The sequence below is a fragment of the Rhamphochromis longiceps genome, linkage group LG14, assembly GCF_057381845.1.
Source record: "Rhamphochromis longiceps isolate RC_006_pf linkage group LG14, R_longiceps_female_GT1.1, whole genome shotgun sequence".
Taxonomy (NCBI): Eukaryota; Metazoa; Chordata; class Actinopteri; order Cichliformes; family Cichlidae; genus Rhamphochromis; species Rhamphochromis longiceps.
In genome coordinates, this window is record NC_140570.1 from 3363617 (window position 1) to 3384463 (window position 20847).

The 20847-nt window shown below is 38.5% G+C and overlaps 1 protein-coding gene across 3 annotated transcripts in view; it reads right to left on the minus strand.

The window, feature by feature from the left end:
* bcas3 (BCAS3 microtubule associated cell migration factor) overlaps positions 1-14581 on the minus strand; it is a 319882-nt gene extending 305301 nt beyond the window's left edge. For 2 of the 3 annotated variants that reach the window (XM_085379386.1, XM_085379387.1), the window contains exons 1-6: positions 14489-14581; positions 10785-10877; positions 9813-9867; positions 9422-9497; positions 9128-9234; positions 611-692 (exon numbers count right to left, since the gene is read on the minus strand). In XM_085379386.1, the coding sequence (XP_085235512.1) occupies positions 611-692; positions 9128-9234; positions 9422-9497; positions 9813-9867; positions 10785-10855 (391 nt within the window). In that variant the 5' untranslated portion in view covers positions 10856-10877; positions 14489-14581. The remainder of the gene's footprint in view (positions 1-610; positions 693-9127; positions 9235-9421; positions 9498-9812; positions 9868-10784; positions 10878-14488) is intronic. The other variant, XM_085379388.1, reaches the window with a different exon arrangement.
* Positions 14582-20847: the final 6266 nt, after the last annotated feature.

Consider the following 20847-nt stretch of genomic DNA (forward strand, 5'->3'; position numbering starts at 1 on the left):
CATAAAGAAAGCTACATAATGATCAACAGCATTACAATCACTGATGGATGGAAAACATTGACCATCTCATAATTTCAATCATGCAGTGTGTTTATGAAACCTAAGGTCCTGATATCAATGCAGATGTTACTTTTGATGCGTAATACACAGCTGAACACTGTTGTAGATTTAAACAGCCTTTGAAAGCAAAGACGCTCCATGACAGTAGCAGCCTCCTCTACCAGCCAATGTGGGCTGCACACTGCAAAACACCATAAATAGCCTGTGCACAAAATACAAATCCCACAGCACATTACCCAAAAGATCCTGCCAACAAGCTAATACCTTATAAAAATAACTAAAGGAACCCATCTCTACCCTTATAGCAGAGATGTGAAAAATACTGACACCTGCTGTGTTTGTTTTTCTGTGTTTCCTCAGCAGAAATGTTTCTCAGCAGCACCGATAAAAGAACTGACAACAAATGTTGTCAACTTCACCTGGCGATGGTTTTAATGCTGTATAATCATGTCATCACTACTGTATAATTATTCAAGCAAGAATATGCAATATGTGCTTAACTGCAGGTAGGTGCATATCATACTCAAGTAACGGTACTGAAAATACTCACTGTTATGAGGAGCTGGCAGAATGCGAGCAGCTCGCACTGGACCGTGTCGCACTGAGAAAAGCTCTTGAGCTTCTCCTGCCAGCTGAAAAAAAAAAAACATATATTAGACTTGAAAGTAAGAGAAGTTCACAAATCAGCACAATAAAAGAGGTATTTTTACTCAGTAGTACAGACCAGGATGAAAAAATCCAAAACAAAACGTATTTAGGTATTAGGCCGTTCGAAGATCTTTATGTCCGGCCACGTAGGGAACTGTTTCAAAACACACGTTTCTTTTAAAGCGTACAATTTCTTGTCATTTTTTTTTTTTTAACCTATGATCTGATCTGTTCACACTAAGAAAAACAACACGTTTTCTCGCGGTGTAAAACTACTTTTCATAGAAAATGGCAGGGTGAGGTAGGGAGGGAGGATGGGGAACATCCACATGGTGGTCTGGTTGTTAAGCTCCAGCCAAACCACGAAGTAAAATCCACCAAGCACAAAATAAAAGTCCCAGTGGCATCACAACACAAATGAGCTGACTCCACTTACAGAGCCAACAAGGAGAGGTTGGGGATGTGGGTCAATGCCAAGTGGGCAGCAGCCCATAATGCCTCTGTAGCAGAATACATAAGAAACAGCCAGTGCGTCTTAACATAATTCAGAATTATCTTTGATTTCTGATTTACTGCACATAATAGAATGATGGGAGACCCGTAGCTGAATGTTTCATTAACCTTTATTATTTCCACGGTGTCTGTCATCTTTAGCAGTTTTTGGATTTATGCTTTAAATTATGTTCCCATCATTTCATTTTTCATCCACTACTTCAGGTACTGGCTTTCTTAATTAACCACCCGATGACTTCTTCGTTGCCAAGATTTTGTGTTACACTATATTAAAAAAATTAAATTAATTTTTAAAAAATAAATAAATAAATAAATAAATCAGAATTTTCAGCTACTATATCATCTTTGGAGGGAACTGTGCATTTTGCATTGGGGGCAATGGGAACAATGGGGACGATGGGTTCAATGCAAAGTTCTGTATTTTATGTTAATTATGGCAAATGATTCTTTTTTCACTTACGTCTGCAACTCTTATCACATTTTTAATGAATCTGTCCACACTGAAAAATTTAATGGTCAAAACTGTAATTTGGTTTTAATCTAATGATGGCAGTGTCATTAGTGCAGCAAGACCAGTAGCCACAAAACAGGCTTCAGTCCGACTTTGAGAAGGAAAAGTGGACAGTGGGAAGGATAAATAAAGTATTTCACTCTACCACGAGTCATGCTCACAAATTAATAAAACACCCTTAAATGTGTGTAAATGACCGCAGTAATTCAATTTTCTCATTACAAATATGCAGTGTATTGTAGTTTTTCCTTAATAAAGTCAAAGCTAACATTTTCATTTAATTTGTTTCACCTGCATTTTATTTCTTTTAGTTGCATAAATATTTGATGATATCTTAGGTAATTTCCCACCCAGAAATATGAACCACATGGAGTGAAATAGCAGACTTAATTTAATAAATTAAAAGGCAAACAAAACATTTGGAAATGCCAGTTTTAGTTTCAAGTCTAAATTTTCAGCAGGTTTATCAGCAGCTTCCCAGGCATGGATTAAGCCTAGTCCTACTCTAAAAGAAAAATTCAATGAATATGGAAAGAAGTTATGGTCTAGAAGTCAGCTTAATTCATATCTGGGGAAACTGAGCCTAAGAGAGTTGTTGGGGAGACTCACAACCTCAGTATTTGAAAATCCCTGCCCAGGTGTACGACTGAGTTTCATTCGAAATGTTCTGATGTTTGTGCCAATAAAATACCCAAATTGTAAATGCATAAAATTTACACCAATGCATTAAAAAAATAAATAAATAACCCTAAGACTCTGACATCATCAATTTATAAAAGGTTTTTTAATACTCAATGTTAGAGACACATTTTGAGAATAATAAAAACGCAATCATTATTTCCTTTTTTCTTCATCTTCCACTCGGATTGCCTTCTTGAGCCATTTGAGTACATGAACACAATCTGTTCAGTACTAAAAAGTTAAACAGTCCAGCTTATATAGTGCAGCCAATTATTTACTGAAAAAAAAAAACACACCACAATACATAAAAAATTAGTAGAGAAATAAAAACTACATAACCAGCAGCTGTTTGTTTATATGTTTGACTGTTGTACAGTTGATGTATAAGGGGAGTGAGCTTGTCTGTTTCTCACTGCCATCATCATCTGCCTTTACTGAATAAACATGTTCATTCTACCACATTTGCACAGACTTGAAATTACATTTACAGATAAACAGTAAGAATAATAGAGTCGAACTTAGAGTAGATTTTTAAGTTTGCTGCATTTCTGGTCTTTATTACAGAGCAAATTTAACCACAGTGAAAAGCACTTTAATGTGTGTGTGTGTGTGTGTGTGTGTGTGTGTGTGTGTGTGTGTGTGTGTGTGTGTGTGTGTGTGTGTGTGTGTGTGTGTGTGTCCGTCCAGCTGGGTTTAGTCTTCATCCATTTATATGTGATGCCAGTATATTAGTTCCTGGCAGTGTGTGGTGTATGTAATGGCACATTGTTCTAAGCATACAATGCCCTACTTTTCTTTCTCTTTTATGCATTAAATTACAGTGAACCCCGCATTATCACTTTACTAGTGCTTTAATCTGTTTGTTTTAAGTCTTTAAACCCATCTGAGGGGATGATCGCTCTTTTGTGCAATTAGTAGCCTTTTCAAAGTGGTGGATTTGGAGCTGTGTTTTTATTCAAAGTGCTTGAGGCCCAGCTGCGGTAGATTAACACTGAAGACACAGGCAGGTTATACAAGCACTGATGGCAGGAATAAAAGGAGGTTGGCAGCAGGGTACGATTCCTATGCAGGCAAATGGTCCTGCAAGGGGGAATAATGGAATTTGCTGGATTAAAATGAGAAGAGGGGATGGCTGGAGGTTAATGCGGCAGGTTATTGTGCATTACCCCACTGCTCATCCTCGCCTTACATGGCTCTATATGACATCCACTGCCTTCAACAACATACCCAATATTACATTAGCGGCCAGCGTATGCAATATGCCAAATTGCTTTTTCAAACTTGTTTTTCCTGCATATAGTTATTCATTATATTCATTTCATTTGTGGCACATAATGTTTTTGTGAAATCACAGTGTCTGCTCTTCTGTTTTAATCTCTCAAATGTAATGCCTTAAGCTGTGAACAGATATCTGGGCCATATTCACAAGTGGATACTCGCACGAATACAGCGCTGGACATATTGGGGGTTTGGAGCGAGGAGGTGCCTGACAGTAGCAGGTGCTTGCTCTCCCATAACACACACCACTGAGGTGATAAACGCACAGATTGGTGAACTGCTTATGATGCAGATCTGCAACGCAAATTGAAATGTGCCACTCTGTTTTCTCTTCATAATGTACGGACCAGATCTGAACCCTCAGTCATCTGTCTATCGACACCAACGATGCTGAGTAAGGATCACCAGTTTGGAGAGCACATCTGTGCAACTCCAATAATACTTTCCAACATAGCAGAATATAAAGCACCTTTAGGAATGCTGTTGAAAATTTAAAAGTTTACATTAAGTGCTGCTCATCAAAATGTGTGCATCCTTAAACCCTAATAAATATACTGAGTGTCTTTCCTTCTCAGGAAAATTCAGCTAAACCATATTTAAGCATTTGAAATATAGCATTATTCAAATTTATTATAAGCAATAGTCTTCCTCTTCACTGATTTAGCACCATATTGCTGCATATTGTAGCACAATACCATAATAATAGAAGAGAACTACATATAACCAGGACTGAAAGAGAGCTCACAGAAGAAAGGTAGATGGATTGAATGCAGGTTCATAACTTCACACCGTGTCAGCTCGGCTGACGGTCATGTGTAGGTTCAAACAAGATGACACGAGGCTGGAATAAAATCTATCCATCAACTGGTGGGCTTTATTATTGGTTACACACCAACACAAACCAAAAACCAACCACTCTAAACTGGCTTCCTTTTATACTCTACCCATTCAGGTGAGCATCGGGAATTACCCAAGTCTGGGGTTAGCAAACCAAACGAGAAAACAAACGTCCACATAAGCAAATATCAAACCACAATACAACACACGGAAGACATATTTCTATTCATACAAAGTCCTATAAATAATTCAATAACATATACACGTCAATCAATTATATATAAATTAGAAACACCTTAACCAAAACACCCCCCACCTGGCCCATTGGTTTACTCCAGAAGCTCATAAGCAGGTCACTGAGCTGCTTTTACTCTTTCACTCCACATCTTGCAAAGGAAGCAACCAGGAAAAGGTGCCCACTGCTAAGACACTTACTAACACACAAATACATGTGCAAGGAATTTAGGTTTACTCAGGTCCTTTTTCGTGACACAGGTAGGATGGCCAGTCCCCCTCTGTCCCTTCACTGTCCACAAACAGTCACTTAAATACTAACTGAAACGTCAAACCTGATAAAGAATCACCAAACTATACATATATTTCTTTTTTATGTTGGTTTTAAAATACAAATCCTCAAGCGAATAAAAATACAGGTAAGGGTAATGGAACCCTTGGTCTCTATTACACACCACTTTTCCATTCGGAAGTCCTGATGAATATTTCTGTATGTATGCTCGGTATGCTTTTAAAATTTTCAACTGTCAAAACTGATTTAAAATTGGGGTGGCTGTGCTCCAGATGGTGAGTGGGTGATCTCTAGTCGGAAGGTCAGTGGATTGCAACTGAACTTTAAGTTGCATTTGATGCATTCATAGGGGTGTGAGGGTGTATGTTTAAATGCGCTTAAGTATAGTTAAAAGCACTGCATGAACGTTTGTGTGATTGGGTGAATGAGACTTGTGGAGGAAAACACTTTGCTTCAGTGCTCATGTGCAACAATCTGAGAGTCCCACCACTATGTGCTATGTATTTTAAAATAAAGTTGTTGGGGGTTTTTTTTTTTACTGTAGATTTACATATTATATAGTCACTGGGGGGGGAGACAGTTTAAAACAGGCCAATATTATCGGTTGCTTATCTATCAGTGTCAGCATTTACAATGCCCGACAAATGAAAATTAAAAAGTAATGGGAGAGATGAGTGCTGATGTTGCATAGTTTGTCCACTCTGCGACTTCCCTTGTGTGTGGAACACCACAAACACAATCATCAAAGCAGAGAGTAGTTGAACAAATAAATAACTACACATAACAAATGTTTAGTTATTTATGAAATTGGTTCATGGTTTGAGTTTGTGGAGGGAAAAAAAATAAGCACACCTACATCAGAGTTCTCAAATGAAGATTAACACTTGAATTTTAGTGTTAGTCTAATAAATGCTATTTTAGTAGGCTCTAATAAACAGGATTAGCGGACAATGATTAGCCTTGGGAAGGCACATAAATTCAAACTGATTAAACATAAATAACCCTGCACAGCTATGGCAGATTAAACAGATTGTATTAGCTCTCTCCTTCTGTGTAACTTGCATATCAGTGTCTGGATTACAAAAACTCCCCATGCCCATCCATGTATTAATATTTCTGAATTATAAAGGAGAGGGTTTTTGACCCTTTTTGTAAGATGGCTCCAACTCCTCGAAACATCGACTCACACTCCGAACAGGCATTTTACTTTAGCATTTCATCAACACAATCGCAGACAATTAGTCTATGACAGTCTGCCTCTTATCACGCAGTGCTCGGTGACACCTCTCCAGTGAGAGGTGACTGTAATCTACATCACCTGAACACCTCTGTCAGTATCCATACAACCAGTCAGAGTCCCCGCCTCATGAGTCTGTGAAAGCATGTGTGTAAATGTGTGTTCGTACTCTGGTGAGCCATTACAGAGGGTGTTGGCTTAGCAACTGTCACAAACACTTCACGGCCACTCAAAAGCCAGAGAGCAAGGCACCTTAGGTGCTTACTTAAAAAGCCTGTGAAAAAAACATAACCCATAAACATCCTGGAAACTCTGAAAACTTAAAAGGAAAACAATAGAAAAGGAAAGTGTGCAATAACAGGCCAGCCTTTGCTGCAGAATTGGTGTCAGTTGCAACAGAAAGGCAGAAAAGGCTATTTTACCGGGTGTGTGTAGCATTGCTAAAACAGCTGTAATCCTTTCCTCCACAATGCAACAGAAAGTCTGCTCACAACACGAGATTTGCCACATCATTCTGGTCAACGTGTGTGATCATGAATAAAGTAAGAGTGTGTCTTTTTAGCCGTGGCCTGTGGATGTTTATAAAGAGACTGATTAAGGACTTCGGTGTGTTTAGATCTCACAGGATGTATGTGAAGTTTGCATATTTCTGTGACAGCCTCCACATGAAAGGCGATACTTGGTGAGCGAAGCCTTCGCAGTGTTGTGGATAATTTGTTAAGTTACAAAGCTGACAAAATCTTCTAATGATTTTCCAAGTCTGACTTTGAAGAAGTCGTTTTTTATAAAGACTAAATAACTTGCCCACTCTGGGTGAGGGCTCTACGAGGTTTAACACTGTCCAAGTTACAAAAACATATTTGAAGACAGGAACTACTTTTTCACCAACATTATGTAAAAAGAAATACGAGCCAAACAGAACACTTTTGCCCTAAACAACATTTTACTTTGACTCGTTTTGCCACAGATAATTATTATCTGTGGCACAGAGCCGTGCTACAGATAACAGAGGTCACATTAATCCATATCTTGTCAATCAGTAGCATGTCATAACATGGCAGCCTATCAATAGGTCTCCACCTTGTGGCTACATTCAACATGACATTGCAGTGTGGCAGAACTGCAGGTATCACTCACAATACATTTATAAATTATCCTGGACACACAATAGAACCAACTACATTTTTCTTAAAACATCATTAATTAATATACTCATTAATTTTTTTTATCATAATATTAATAATATTATTTGATAATTGTTAAGATGGTTAAAGTCATATTATTATGATTAGTACTTGCTTAATATTGCAATTATGTATCCTTCATTAACTGAACTGCACAATCACAATTTCCTCACTAGTCTTATGTGTCAGTACCATGTGTATTTTTATATCATCCAGCTATGAAAGTAAATTTTGTTGCTTTAAAAATAAATCATAGGTTTGTACAGTCTTGATACATATCGTGATAATGTGATTACATGAATTTTGATGGACATGTAGGAGAGTTTCAGCAGTAGCTAACAGCTGTAATGGACTGATTCCCACACCGTTAAAAAGACTCGACCCTGAAGGAAGGCACGGGTCAGTGCCAGGCTTTTTAAACCTGTGATAAACACAGGCACTGAAAGAACAACATTAAAAGGAGCATTAGGTGTTGAATCTCTTTTGCAATCTATTCTGTACTGCAAAGAGAATTCTTGAAGTGGCCACACTTGCCCGTGAAGATGTGGGACAATCACTGCCACTGCTGTGTGAGTTTCTACTCTTTTTTTCCATTTTCTCCGTAGCCTTTACTCACAAAAAGGTGGACATGCCTAACATAGTACTCAGACATGATACGAGCTGTAAGAAGTGCTGCTATCTGTATCAAAGAACCCATAACATGGTCAACATCGCCGGCTAGTGGACACGGACCTACACTGCAACACATTCTTGACTTAAAAGCATGAAGTGATGATTAGGTTAGATCCAGGTTAGCCACAGGGGTTCATAAGAACATATTGAGTTGTTTAAGTTTATTTTAGTAAGCTTCATTTGCAATATTACTTCTTAATATCTTCGAACCTACTTGAGTGATTTTATTTCATTCTTGCTTCTTGTGTGCATTTCAAAGTATGTGACTATAGTTGTGTACAGTTTCATTATTTTTTCAACCATAAAGATATAAAATATTCAAAACATTTTCTTGAGAATTTCAATTAATTCAATTAGCAAGATAACTAATAACTAATTACTAGATAACCACTAGCAAACACTCTGGAAAAAAAAGAAACGTTTTCCAACACAGCTATCATGACAGCACATTACAGTAGAATAAATGGACACCATTGGTACTTAAATTTTAACAAGCCAGCATTTCATTCAATGAACTGCCAGCAAGTATTTTGGCTATAGCAAGTTACAAATTAATATGCATTTTTTAGTCAGATCCTGTCAGGTCCAAGAGTAGCAAATGTTCGTAGCCAACATTTGAGTTCTGAGCCCAGTAAGTGCACAGTTTATTTCCTCCAACTGCACAAGCTTAACAAATGCTGACTGCTGACATAGTAAAAGCTGTGTTTATTTTAATCTTTCAGATTGGCAATATTGGTTGATGACACTCTCAAAAAAGGAGTATCACTAATGAGTCACAGAAAATCACACAGACATATTTATAGATGAGTTATCTACACTTTGTAATTTGAAAAGCTTCACTTTCTTTAGAAAGGTTTAAAAAACTTGCTCAGCAGTGAACTAACTGCTTACACTGAAAACAAACTGAAGTGATCACAGCTCTGAAAAGTTAAGGCAGAAAAGGATCAAGCAAAAAAAAGGACCAATTAGATGCAACTTACAGATACGCTCCAGATCTGCATTCCATCAGTATAGCCAATCATGAGGCAGAGTGGAGGGTCAGTAGTGCCACTGTGCATCTCCATAAACTCTGGGTTGCGTGCAGTGTCTTTGCAAACAGAAAATGTGTAATGAGCAATAGTAAATAACAGTAAAGTTAAAACTTGTAACACTGTTACAATACATTGTTGGAAAGGCATAACGTATTATAGACTTTTTAAAGTTTTAAATTAGTAGATCAGTGTATACACAGAGGATGACTACGGCTTTTCAATATTTGAGTCATGACTTCATACCATTAATGTCAGCTTTCTCAAATCGAACCCAAATGATTTTCTCTTTCTCATCAGTGGGTGGAGCCCCAGTATATGCCTGTAGAAAGAAAGAAGGCAAAACAGACGCAGCAAAAACATGAACAACACTGAGGAATAATACTAAAGGATGCAAGACCTATCTGCAACACTGTATTTGCATTTGCATTTTCAACCAGGCCCTCCCTGTTGCCTTTCTGGTTTCTAACCAATGTACATCGAGTATCAATAAAACTGATAAAATTAGGGACAGGCTGTGAAAATATTTAGAATTTGTTTTCAGTGTGGTTTTTCAATGTTGTATGCTAATTGCTAATAATGTTGTTGTCTATTCAGTAAAAAAAACTGAATTAAAAAAAAAAAAGAGGAAAGTTACCTGAGGTACTACATCCTGCAGAAAGGTCACAACACTCTCCATGTAAGACTGCTCCCTGTAAAAACAAAAAGCTCATAACAAATGTGCAGAATGCATTGGAATTACACCCTAACATTAATGCATAGGGTTTTACATGAGCAAAGCAAAAGTAAGTATCAAATGGATGTAGAGTCAAGAATAGCCCCTCATTTCTTTACATTTTGCTTTCAAAGAGCTGGACTTTTTGTAATTTTTGAAGTGTTCTTGAGCAGTAGTTCGCCCGTCTTTCTAGGGGTCTTTCAGTGTTTTTCCAAAGAGCTTTGAGCTGAAAACATGATCTCGGCATGATGCGGAGTGTGTACTTGAAAAAATGGAAAAGGCTGGAGTATGCCAGACTACACAAAAACTGGACCAAAAATCAACAGCAACACAGATGTGTTAGTTAAATCAACTACTGAGTGAATAATCCAAATTTAAAATTCTTGATACGTTAAAGGCAAAGAACAGTGTATCACAGTCATCTGTAAAACACAATGGAGGCTCTTCCATAGTTTGGAACTGCATTTGACCAGTGGTGTAGCAAATCTTGGCTGGACCTCAAAATAATTGAAGTAATGTTGGATCATCTTGTCAGAAAAAGAAACAAAAGGAGTGAGTGAACAAAGAAGTGCTTTGGAATATCCTTAAATAAAAGTGCTCATACCAAATATTGACTATCAAGCTTGTGAGAATTGTACAAAGTTTGTTTGTGCCATATATGTTTGCACATGTTTCAATAAATCGCTGCATCCATTTTAATAGCAAAATATCAAGTAATGAGGGGTGGCTTAAGATTTTGTACACTACTGTGTAAAAACACTTAAAGGAGGCTCAATTCATGAGATCACATGAATCATCGAACATCCAATTTCATCAAGTACACTATTTCTTATCCTTGGTATTTAGAAATACAGTGCATGTGTTTACTCATAGATGACAAAGATGTGTCCTTACGTAGCAGCTTGTGCTCGCACCAAAACCCCCCCAGCACAACGACTCGGTCTGCGCGGAGAGTCCGAGGCCATTTTGTCCTTTTGGTTTGATATTCTGAAAAGATAAAAAGAGACATTTAGCAAGCTGGACTAACTTGACCTGACAAACAAACCGAATGTTGAATGTATACACTGACATGAAATAAGCAGTTACAATGTCCGAAAAAAGGAAGTAGATTTAGGTTTTTAATCTAGATGGTAAAATCCAGCAGAATGTTGATTGTAGAATATTGATTCCTAAATAAATATCCAAGGTTAGTTTTTTGCTTCTTTGCTTAGTTCAAAAAGCATTTTCAAATTACAAAGATCAGAACAACAAAGTCTAGTAACAACAACAATGAAACCATAGCCAAAAGGCACTGGGCTTATTTATCCTACCAAAACAATAAAAAGACAGTGAATCATGCAAATGTACTTTTAAATGTCTACAATGTTTGGGTGAACAGTAGACTGATGGCTGCGACAGCCAATTGAAATTTCCCCAACCAGAAATGAGTGTTTTCTAAAACTACACTTTATTAGGATCAAAAACAAAAAAACAACAACATCAGTGTTTTTCAAGGTTCAAGGTTCTTTATTTGTCACATGCATAGTTATACAAGTATAACACACAGTGAAATGTAACCTGACACGCTCCTCGACATGTGCAAATGTTTTCCTGTTTCCTGTTACATTTGGTTTGGAACTGAGCACAGCATTTTGTTGTATTATTTATGCATTACATTTCATGCAGGTGTTATAAATAGTTTAAAAGTTGATGATCATTGCGCCACTCATTCAGTACCAAACCATTTTATTTTCAAGATTAAAGCTTTTTAATTATGATCATTATTTTTATACATGCGACACATTATGGTGGAGGGAAATTACATGGCTTAAACTATAAACATTCTTGTTGTTAGGCAACAACACCAACCAAGCTATTTTTCTGCTAAATTCAAACTTGAATTGTCATATAGACAAGAACCACTTTTTACTGTCAGCTTATGATTCAAGGAGATAAAGGCATACCACACCCTCCAAGATCTTTTCAAAGCAGTATTGACTGCAGAGAACCCCTATTGATGAACAAATGACACTGCAAGAGTTTCTAAGACCACCCGGGCTAATGTAGACATGCATCCCTGGGACTTAACACAGAGAGGAAGTAGTATATGAATTGATATAGTAAGTATACCAGCTCATATACTACAACAAGTTAATGGTAAACTAGTACCTGGACATACAGCGGGTAAAATAAGTATTGAACCCGTCACCAATTTCAAAGGTGCTATTGACATGAAATTCTTACAAGATGTTGTTAACAACCCATCAAATCCATACATGCAAAGAAATCAAACTATAGTTGTTCATAAATTAGTGTGATAATGTGAAAACACATCGTTTTTCAAGTTTTGAACACATGAAAAAAGGGAGGTGCAGCTGTTTTTAAGCATACATCACTGGCACGATTCATACAACTGAAGTAAGGATGAATGGAAAAATGTGCCAAGACATTCTTGATAAAATTCTGCAGCCATTTACCAGGATGATAAAGATAAAATAAGGGTGAAAGTTTAAGAAAGACAATGATCCCAAACACACAGTCAAGGAAACTCTCAATTGGTTTCAGAGAAAGAAATAAAGCTGCTAGAATGCCCAGACCTGAATCTGAATCCAAATCTATGGAAAGAAGCTGAGAGATCATAGACGGGGCCCAAGGAACCTTTGGAATTTGAAGACTGTCTAAATGCCAAAATCACACTTGAGCAATGCAAGTTTCTCCAGACAGGAGGTGTCTTGAAACTGTCATCACCAACAAAGGCTAAGGCTGTCACCTTCTAGGTAAGGTGTTCCACATGTCCTACCAGGAGGTAGGGCTGTGCGATATGAGGAGAATCTAATATCGCAATATTTTTTGGCTACATCACCATACACTACATATCGCAATATGTTTAAAAAACCTCAGAAAACAAATGTTATTTGTGAGCATATAGTGCCTAAAATCGCACTGGTTTACTACTCAAATCGACCGTTCCATGTATATTACAAAAAAATCAGAATGAATAGAAATGTTTTATTTTAGCCATTTTTTTTAACCATCAGTTGCACAAAGAGGTTTCTCACAAACAACAATACTGTCACAGTATGTCTCTCTCTGTGGTCAAGACTAGAAATTAAAAGGGTGCTCTTTTGTGCTTCCAACATATAAAAAAATTGATGACCTCAAACCTTTTTTTTTTTTGGTGTGTGGAGAGACGCTGACATGTGGAGTTTAAAACAGTCTTAATTTTGCAGTGGAATAAATTCCTGGTACTGCTACCTTTAGTGGCCTTAGTTTTATGGCATGTTTTGCAAAATTACCGCATTTTGTTCACACAGAAAACTAAAACAGGCTTCAGCTTATAACAATAAAAAAACAAATTCTTTCAGAAGGGTAGTTGGAAAATCCAGCACTGAAAGCAGAAATTCAGTGCGACTAAAGTAAATACACCAAGCATCACAGACGTATTAGTTAAAAAACCTGTAATCAGTGAATCTAAGATAAAAACACCAATAAAACCCAGAGTATAAATGGGGTTGTTGCCAAATCTGAGCTTCTGGGAGAGCACAGACAGTAAGATCTGACAGTGTTCTGACAGTAAACTTACAGAACAGAAGTATGAGGATTTTAAGGTGTTGTCTTATACCTAGTACACTTCGGCAAAAGGTATAACATGGTCTTTATAAGACAGCTAACATTTATAGATCCTACCATGAATTCCCGTGGATAGTCCAAATCAGCTGGTAAAAAAATAGGACACACACTCTTCCACACAGCCTAAACAAGCTGTGGAATTATTCCACAGAATTATATTCTGTGGAATAATTCCACAGAATTATATTCTGTGATTATATAATTCCAGCTGTGGATTTATATTTCAAAGCTAACCTCTGAGCACCAACAGGATCTGAGGAGCTGGACATGGGGCCAATGGATACAGCTGCCACCATGAATTTGAACCAGAGAGCCGGGGCAGCTATATGCCACGATAATACTGAAGCAGCTGTTTGCTATGCCCCTAGTAAGACAAATACATTCTAGGTCTGACAATTTATTTAGACTGCAAACTATGTATACTACACATGCTAATACCAGTGCCTCGACACTAACAAAAACTGGCTTGGCGAAATGAAGCATCCCTATAAACTAATGACACAGGGTCTTTATGCATTTAGCCACTTAGTAAACCACATTCAGTTATCCTTCTTTTGTCTTTGGAAGCATTCCCAAGCAACTACCGGGGCTAATAAGACCAGTCGAAAACCGTTATAATCACACAGGGCAAAAGCTTGTGTGGCGGTAGAGACAAAGCTACATACAGTAAACAACATGCCTGAGAAGCTTGACATTCCTAGCCTCCGTTACATACACGAAACTCTTATTCTGCGAGCTAGTACCACTAGCAGCTAGCGGACCCATTCGGGTGACAATTGTAACAGCTGTCAAGGGAACACAACACAGCCATTGGCTAACGCGAAAGTTATCTCACTAGATAACATACGGCTAACATAGCTAGCTAGCATTAGCTGATAAAAGTCCCTCATAGTGTTAGAAGAATAGAGTTAAAACCCAACAGCTGGAGATACATTTGTCATGTTTCAATAAAGCATTGTGTTTTATAGCTAGCAGCTATAGTTACGAACCGAGGAGCTGAACGCTGACAGTCTCCTTGTGTATACACTTCGTGGTGCTCTGAAGCTCTCTGCAAAAAACAGTCAAAACACAAACAGACTAGATTTGCGGAACTGTGTTGTGTCATTGAAAGCCAATCAGATCACGGATACGTTCTCGTCAAACCAACCAAACAACAGCAAAGGCGGACACAACGATTACGTCGCATTACAAATAAAGCTTTTACAACTTAATAGTCATTGTTAACCTCCAAGTGTCTTTAATTTACATCATAATAAGAGACTTGAAGTGTCTGTAGTTAAGCAATCAAAATACTTAGGACTAGTGATAGTCTAGTGAAAGTAATGCTTCGTGAAACACTAAATAATTTGAAGCAGCTGTGCACGAATTGTATTGAGGTTTCAGAAACAAGCTTTGCACAATTCTAAACAAAGCTGCACATTAGACCAGACTATCAGTGATTATGATCCACACGCTTAGAGAAATCCCCGTTTGTTTATTGTGATAACAACATAGTTTTTGTGGCTTTAATTGTTACTTACTTTGTATATATCATGTCAATATGGAGATGTGATTTTATTTATTATTGTTATATTTAAAATAATCTTTTTTTTCCCAAAGGTATGTGGTCCTGACATGCACAAATGATACATATGTATCATTTTGTAGAAATCTGATGGTGGACAGCTAACTGAATCTAAAGTATTTAAAATGCCCTCTGCCTTAAACAATATTGATCCATACAACACTGATGGGAAACATTTTCAGCCAAATATTTATTATTGAGTTTGATCATTTATGTACAACTTGTCAATAATTTCATTGTGTTTTATTTTGTTAATATTAATCTATTATTATTATTATTATTATTATTATTATTATTATTATTATTATTATTATTATTATTAACAGGAAGAATAATAATATTAGGAAGAACATTTATTATATTTTTTAAAGAATCCTTCCCTCTCACAATTAGCAACTAACAGTACATCACTGTTATATACAGTGGCTTGCAAAAGTATTCGGCCCCCTTGAACTTTTCCACATTTTGTCACATTACAGCCACAAACATGAATCAGTTTCATTGGAATTCCACGTGAAAGACCAACACAAAGTGGTGCACACGTGAGAAGTGGAACGACAATCAGACATGATTCCAAACATTTTTTACAAATAAATAACTGCAAAGTGGGGTGTGCGTAATTATTCAGCCCCCTGAGTCAATACTTTGTAGAACCACCTTTTGCTGCAGTTCCAGCTGCCAGTCTTTTAGGGTCTGTCTCTACCAGCTTTGCACATCTACAGACTGAAATCCTTGCCCATTCTTCTTTGTAAAACAGCTCCAGTTCAGTCAGATTAGATGGACAGCGTTTGTGAACAGCAGTTTTCAGATCTTGCCACAGATTCTCGATTGGATTTAGACACCTGACAGGTCAGGGATAAAGTTATTGAGAAATTTAAAGCAGGCTTAGGCTACAAAAAGATTTCCCAAAGATTTCAGCTCAGTGGCAAGTTTTTAGTAAGCCCAAAGGACGAGGTCTGGTGGCAGAGTAGTTGTTACGATCTCTGTGGAAAAGATTAGCGTCTGATCCAAGTCCACTCGCATCTGCCAATCCCTGGCGACCTTCAGCGGGCCCAGGTCCAGGGCGGAAGGGCTAGTCCTCGGCTTGTCCCCCTCCAGGACAAATGCTGATGAAAACTGACACTTCTCTTGGTTCGCAAAAGGTTGAGCGTCAATGGATTTTCTCTTGCACTCAGCTTTCTCGGCTAGACACCTGAGGACCTGATTGTGTCTCTATGTGTATCTGCCCTGAGTAAGGCTAGTCCTACAACCAACCAAGATGTGCTGGAGTGTTGCTGGGACTGTACACAGGGCTGTACACAGTGTTGCTGGGACTTCCCCTGTGCAGAAGGCGACTACAAATGTTGTGCATACTAAATAAGCAGAAAAAAGATCCCTGTTGTCTTTGCTTAATGACTGGTTTCAGTTTTGACAATCCACATTGCGCCTTTCAACATGTTTGTGGGTAGGTTTGAATGCTCCAGGTGTAAGTGGAGCCCCTCAGCCTCTACTGCAGATGTGTCACAAGTCAATCTAGTAGTGGGTTATAGCACTTGGCCACAGGTGGCAGTAGTGGACTGAACTCCATTTGAGACTGCTCCAGCTGCTATGTGATAGTCAGTAGATCTGCTACAAATTGAAGATCATGTGCAAGTTTTGAAAATTAAATTAACTTTAAAACAAACAAACAAAAAAAATTCTAGCTCATCTCAACAATAAAAAAACAAAAACAAACCAACTGACACACTTGAGTCACCCACTTTCTTAAATCCACTCACTCTCTCGACTCAATCACACTGGCTCTGTTTATTACTAATCACTGTGTAACTGCTGCAGATGCTGCTGCAAGTGTTTGTTAAATTAATCACACTTAAACAGACTGTATATAAGGTGGTGTGGGAAGCCAGACCGGGTGCCCCCCTTCCGGCTCTTCTCTCTCCTATCTTGTCCCTTTTGTCTTACTTCTCTCTATCACATTTTCTATCCCTTTGAAGAAGTTAGGCTCTGTAAATGCTAAAGAGGTAATTATTATTTTTTCTCAGTTGCAGTGAACATATAGAAAGAAAATGTAGGAAACTAAACAGAAGAAAGAAGAAGAGAAAATTTTTAACATAAACCGGCGACACACTCCAGGGCCTGATCAACCCTGGCAGGGCCTCCTTGGATGAGGGTGTCTGGTGATAACGGCCGAAACACCTGATGAACCCAAGGTCCACAACTAATGATGTGTCACAAATTTAAAATGGTAATCTAGATCGATCTCTAATTCCTAAACCTAACCAAGGAAGGAAAATGGCAGATTAGCCTGGGTAAAAGACCGAAAGTTGAGGCACACAATGGTGCGTGCTGCTGACAAAGTTTCTGGGCTGCCTTTCCTCATAACAGCCATCACTCAAGAGTCTCTCCATCTAAAGCAATGCATTATCAGGGACTGTAACATCTAGTCCTTTAACTGAATCAACTCTCTCCAGCCATGTTGATGAATTACCATTATGAGGCATTATGAATTATAAAATGATAATTTCCAGAGAAAAGCTAACAGGATGTGACGTTACAACACTAGTGAAATATTCATGTGTCATATATTTGTTCAAGACCTATTTCTTTGTTATGGAAAAAAGTTACTAAGATCATGATGAACAACGGGAGTGCTGATTTCTATAACTTTACGTATATAACTTGGCATTTCCCACTGATGCAGGCCAAAATTAAACACATACTATCATTTCATTAGGTTCAAAGGTTTATTTGCAAGATGCACAAACAGACAACATTGAAAGTTACAAATACACTGAGCATGAAACAGGAATTCAAACGTGGTGCAGATCTGTGTCACAAGTTAACCTGGCTGTAGACTATGGCACTTGGCCACAGGTGGCGCTAGTTGACATGACTCCATTTGAGTGCACACAAAGAAAACTTCACGCTTTAGTTGTGAACAGCATGTGAGTTGCCCAGTGAGAGGATGCCAAAGTGTGTTCTCTGTAAAATCTACATTTGCCTCTCATATGTGTAGAAAACACAAACGTTTAGAAAACGTGATTTGTGGTTCAAACAAAGAGTCCAACCACAAGTGCCACCATACAGTAAGGTGCCAGTGTATCATTTACAGAAGACCCTGGTATGGATGGGTCTAATTTCAGTATGTTTTACATTAAAGCACAGGGACAGCATCTTCTGCCAACATCTACCATTCAAACCGTTGTTGAAGAAATACGAAGACTTGGGACAGATGTATACATTGAATAGACTAAGCTGATGAACAGAATCAACTTTTTGGGATTTACTTACCTGGATCATTGAGCATGCATCAAGGTGATACTCTTGGCTTGTTTAGTTTCATGTGCTGTTGCTTCCACACTAATACACTGACTAACACAACCATATAGGTTGAGCCAGTAAGACATTCAAACCCTTGTCATTAAAGGTCTTCATTAGTTTTTGTTGTTGATTTTTTTAAATTCTCAGGTTCCTTCTGCTTTGCTGCTGAGACATTCATGTTGAGCATTGACAAGAAGATTGTCAACAACCGTATCACAACCTCTGCCATCTGCCTAATGTTTGGCACTTAGGCTACGTCCACATGTACCCGGGTATTTTTGAAAACGCAGATTTTTCTATGCGTTTGCGCCTTTCGTCCACATGTAAACGGCGTTTTCGGTAACTGAAAACGGAGATTTTTAAAAACTCCTGCCAGGGTGGATATTTTCAAAATATTTGTAATATTTGCATATTACAATAATTCAATAATTAAAATACTTATGATTAGAAACTGCGAAACTAAAGGAGAATTATTATTTTTAAAAATCTGATAATTATAGGAAACTTATTCTGAATCACTCCGCGTCGCCTGCGTGACCCTGGGAGTCAAGGTGACGAGGATGTCTTCTGACATGTGGCCAAAATTTGATCTTGCACGCATTATGTGCAAAATCAGTTATAGCTACTGATGCTGAATCAAGTATATCATATTGAGAGCATGAGGGTGGGAATGGATGTTTGTGTCTGTGTGTGCCTGTATGTCTGTGTCTATATGTCAGGTTGGGTGTCAGACGCCACCTCTCTGGGGACATCTTAGGCCCTCCAAGGTTTGGAGGCCTATCTCCCCCTACCACCACTTCCCCTTCCAGTGGCGGACTCCCTCAGACATCGGTGCGTTGGTGGTTCTTTGTGTCCGGGGGTGGGCGTCCAGGTACACACCGGCTCACTCCTTGGCGGCCACTTATCGGGGCCTGGAGCCTGGGGCTCGCTCGGGCCACTTCGGAGGTGGGGTGCCCCCGGCCTCTCGGCCTGGGGCTCGGTCACTCAGGCACGGCTGGCTGCCGGCGGAGCTCACGGGCGCGTCACTGCAACTCCCCCTGGCTTCTGCTCCGCGGCTGCTGAGTGAGCCCTCATCTGGGACTCTCCTCAGCTCTTTCTGGGACAGTGGTGCAGCTGCCCCTCTGTTGGTCTTCCTTGGTCTCTTGTGTTCTGGGGGCCTCTGGATGTCTGGAGTTTTGATCTCCTCCATACCTGCTTCATGCCCTGGAGGACGGGGCTGTGGCCCCCCCACACCCTCTAGCAGATCATTACATGAAGGAACCTTTTAAAAAAAACAAGCGCGTCCATGCTCACAGGTGTACACACGGGTGATCACACCCACAAACTACACCCTTTTTGGCTCCTACCTCAAAGCACACTGTGTTCTGTTGATCTTATGTGCTGCACAATAATGTTTAATATTTAGTATTTACTGTCATATTCCCATATATCATTGTGATGTTGTTTATTCTATTACTCTTGTTCTCTTCTGCTTGTTTTCTTTTTTCTTTCTCAGCAGGTGATCCAGGTGATCGATAGATGCATTTTTTTCTTCTTTTTTTTCTGCTCATTCTGTTGGTTTTTGTTTTTTGCCCTTCTCCCCCGTCCCTCTTCTCAGCTGTTTCTCTTTCCCTCTTTCTTTCTCCCCTTCTTTCCCCCAGTCAAGTCTGTCCCGTATTCAGTAAGTGAAAATAAAATAAACAATAAAAGGTGAATCAAATGGACCATTACGGCAAGGCTGGGATGGTCAGTTTGGTAAAGTAAATCCGTTGGGCATCTTTCTTTGCCTTTAGACAACAATTCTGATGGCAAAAGAGCCAAACGGGACAGGCAAAAAAAACAAAAAAAGTATATCATATTTATGTGAGTGCATTGTGTATTGCCGTGTCTGTACAGGTGTCCAGATGTATGTTATGTGCTCGGTGAGAAATTGAAACTGTGTGCATGCAATAAGCAGGTTGGAGGTTTCTCACCTGACTTTAGCTGTTTTATTTCCAACAGACTGATGCTTAAATAAAATAAGAATAAGTGCTGAACATGAATTCATTATTAAACATCACTGAAACTCTATGCAGCCTTACTGACAATGTGTCCATAATTCACAAATATTATGGATGACATTCATTTATCATGAAATGTTGTTCACAGTCACCAAGAACACACAAAGTTATTCTTTACTATGAGCTGTACATTTTTAATTTACATGCAGCTAAAATGTGAATTTGCAAATGAATTCTATCAGCAGGACATTTTTACTGTTTAAACATGCTAACAAGCAGAGTTTGGTGCTGTGATCTTTGGTTTAAAACATGAAATTTAGTCATTTACAGTGCAAAACCATTTTTCTCACCTTCTACCAATCTTAAGGCTTTCATAAAGAGTGCTGCTGCGGGCCTCTCATTGTCTGTGTGTAGAAATAGCATATGATGATATAAAGCCATGTTTTGACATTTAAATCCGTAATTTGTCTGATTATGTCACGATTAACACAGATGATCTTTTTGT